This window comes from Palaemon carinicauda, chromosome 26 (assembly GCF_036898095.1).
Source record: "Palaemon carinicauda isolate YSFRI2023 chromosome 26, ASM3689809v2, whole genome shotgun sequence".
Classification (NCBI taxonomy): domain Eukaryota; kingdom Metazoa; phylum Arthropoda; class Malacostraca; order Decapoda; family Palaemonidae; genus Palaemon; species Palaemon carinicauda.
In genome coordinates this window covers 72,593,602-72,596,238 of record NC_090750.1, presented here as the reverse complement: position 1 = coordinate 72,596,238, position 2,637 = coordinate 72,593,602, and the positions used below count along the sequence as shown (strand labels likewise).

The window sequence follows — 2,637 nt, the reverse complement described above, 5'->3', positions numbered from 1 at the left end:
TACAATAAAAAAAAGACAATAAAATGTTAGAAATCCTAAAGTCATCAATTATGTTTTTGTACTCATCAATACATTATTAAAATACAATAAAAAAAAAAGACAATAAAATGTTAGAAATCCTAAAGTCATCAATTATGTTTTTGTACTCATCAATACATTATTAAAATACAATAAAAAAAAGACAATAAAATGTCATAAATCCTAAACTCATCAATTATGTATTTGTACTCATCAATACATTGTTAAAATACAAACACACCTGTAGCTACAAAATACCTTCAGGAGAAGCGAACACTACAGGAACGATATCAATGACCATCAATCACTCCCAACTGACTAAATCTTAACTGAGATGTCTCCCTTCCAATATCAATAGCCATTGAGTAAGAGACAGGTCCGTAAATTACTCGCCTTTGGGACCGACTGGGCATTGCAGAATCTGATCAATGTCTCAAGTGAATAGCTTAGGCGGAATGGGCCGACCTCTTAAATCTGACCTCTTAAATCTCCTCGGCCTCGGATGGAATCAATTCTATAGTCCATTTCTTTTAGCGATGCATATTTGCACCGACTCGCCGCGGTGCCCTTTTAGCTCGGAAAAGTTTCCGGATCGCTGATTGGTTGGACAAGATAATTCTAACCAATCAGCGATCAGGAAACTTTTCCGAGCTGAAAGGGCACCGCCGCAATTCGGTGCAAATATGCATCACTAAAAGAAATGGACTATAGGTCACCGTATAGGAGAAAAGGGCATACATCGATGTAGGACCTCAAAGGACATATCCCCATCCCCACACCCCCTAAAAACAAAATATATCATCGATATACAAAATTATCAAAATGTTTTCTGAGTGGGGATGCCTTAACGTGGTGAAAAGGTTTGCGTATCGCCATCATCATCAAAGATGTACTAGTCAGGGACACCTATACTAGGTTGGTTTGATGTGTGCGATCAGATAAAAATCTCCCACCATCGCTAATCCGCATTGGCCAGTGTGGTGACGAAAACTGGCCAAGCCCCAAAACATGAATTGTCATGTCTGAGGCCTTTGTCCTGCACAGGACTAGAAACGACTGCATTTGTTGTAAGTTTTATTTTAAGAAACATAAAAACATACAATCTCCTAACACCCCCCCCCCCCATAAAGAAATACTATCATTAAAAATTTAATATATTCTATGGTAAGAAGCTATTCTAGGAGGAAGACACTCCTAAAATAAAGTTTAAATTATTGAGTTATCAAGTTCGCAATAAAAGTTTTTATGATAACGATTGGGTCATTTGCGAATTAATAGATTCAAGTGGGCACAACAATCAAAGAATTTTCTGTGGTTAATGAAACAGAAAAATAATTTAAAATATTTATTAAAGATAGTTCCTTTTATATATTTACAAAACAAATTTCAGCATAAAAAGAATAAGCATTCCTTTAAAAACATAAAATGAAACTTTGTAACTTCCTATGGAGCCCCATTAAAGAGCTGATCGTCATTCTTCATGAGGCCAAAGGCCAAACTTTCGCGCCATCTCATGAGAACAGAGATTTGTTGTTGGAGTCTTGTGTTTGTGTCCTCTTGTTGTTTCTTCTGCATCTTGACGTTTTCAAGGTCACGGAGACACTGTTCCTTCTCTCGTTGCAGCTGCCGCAGCTCATCTTGCAGTCGATTATTTTCTCCATCGATGGCGTTGGCTTTCTTGGTCATCTCCTGAAGACGACCGTCTCTCTCTTGCAGCAACGCATTCTGATCCCGGAGTCTGGTGTCTTTTTCTTGTAGCTGGCAATCCAGATTTTGCTTCGCTTGAGAAAGGAATCTTTCTTCTTTTTGTAGATCTTGAACTTTAAGCTGCATCTCTTCCTTGTCATTCTTGCATCGGCTGATTGTCTCAGCTTGTGCCTGGATGTGTTTTTCCATCTCCATCTTTTCTTCAGTCACTTTACACAGATTCTTGTGCATCTTATCTGCATCAGTCTGTAGCTGAACGAGTCGGCAATTGCTCTCAGCCAAGTGAGCCGTCAAACTCATCACCTGGTTATTAAAGTTATCATTTCTCTGGGCCATTTCATCAGCAGTTTTCTTCAGGTGTTTGTTTTCTTCTTTGATCTGAAGGAGATTTTCTTCCAGTTCAGCTTTAGATCTTTCATAAGCCGCCATCTGCTTTTCCATAAGATTCTTCTGATCCTCGAGGCAACGGATCTTGTCTTCCAAAGCTTGATGCTCCAACTGCTGCTTTGTAAATCGTAAGATACTCTCCACTTCTTCTTTCTTCTTACAATCCTCTGTTTCTTTCAACTTGAGCTCCAGCTCCGGAATCTTTGTCATATTAACAGCAATCACATCCAGATTCTTTACTTGCTCTTGAAGTATGACATAGAGCTCCCGAATGTTTCTCTTCAAGTCTTCTTCTTCTTCATCAGTCTTTCGTCGCTTTCCTTGTCTCACAACAAATGAAAGAACTGCTCCAAGTCCAACAGAGAGAAGGAAATTGTCGATCCCAAAGACGTTGTCCTGACCATCCTGGTTGACTCCAGCGAAGATGTACCGAAGAAGATTCCCGGAGACTTCACGGAACATGGCGAATCCGCAGAGAGCTGTGAGGGCCAAGTAAGGCCAAGTCATTTCAAATAAGTTATCCAT

General features: G+C 39.3%; 1 protein-coding gene across 1 annotated transcript; it reads right to left on the bottom strand.

The window, feature by feature from the left end:
* Window positions 1-1,461: 1,461 nt before the first annotated feature.
* On the bottom strand, window positions 1,462-2,637 carry LOC137619991 (trichohyalin-like). Its single transcript, XM_068350272.1, has one exon. It carries the CDS (start codon window positions 2,635-2,637, stop codon window positions 1,462-1,464), a length of 1,176 nt encoding a protein of 391 aa, XP_068206373.1.

Coding starts and splice junctions, on each gene's coding strand:
- LOC137619991 (XM_068350272.1), bottom strand. CDS start 2,637: ATGGATAACTTATTTGAAATGACTTGGCCTTACTTGGCCCTCACAGCT.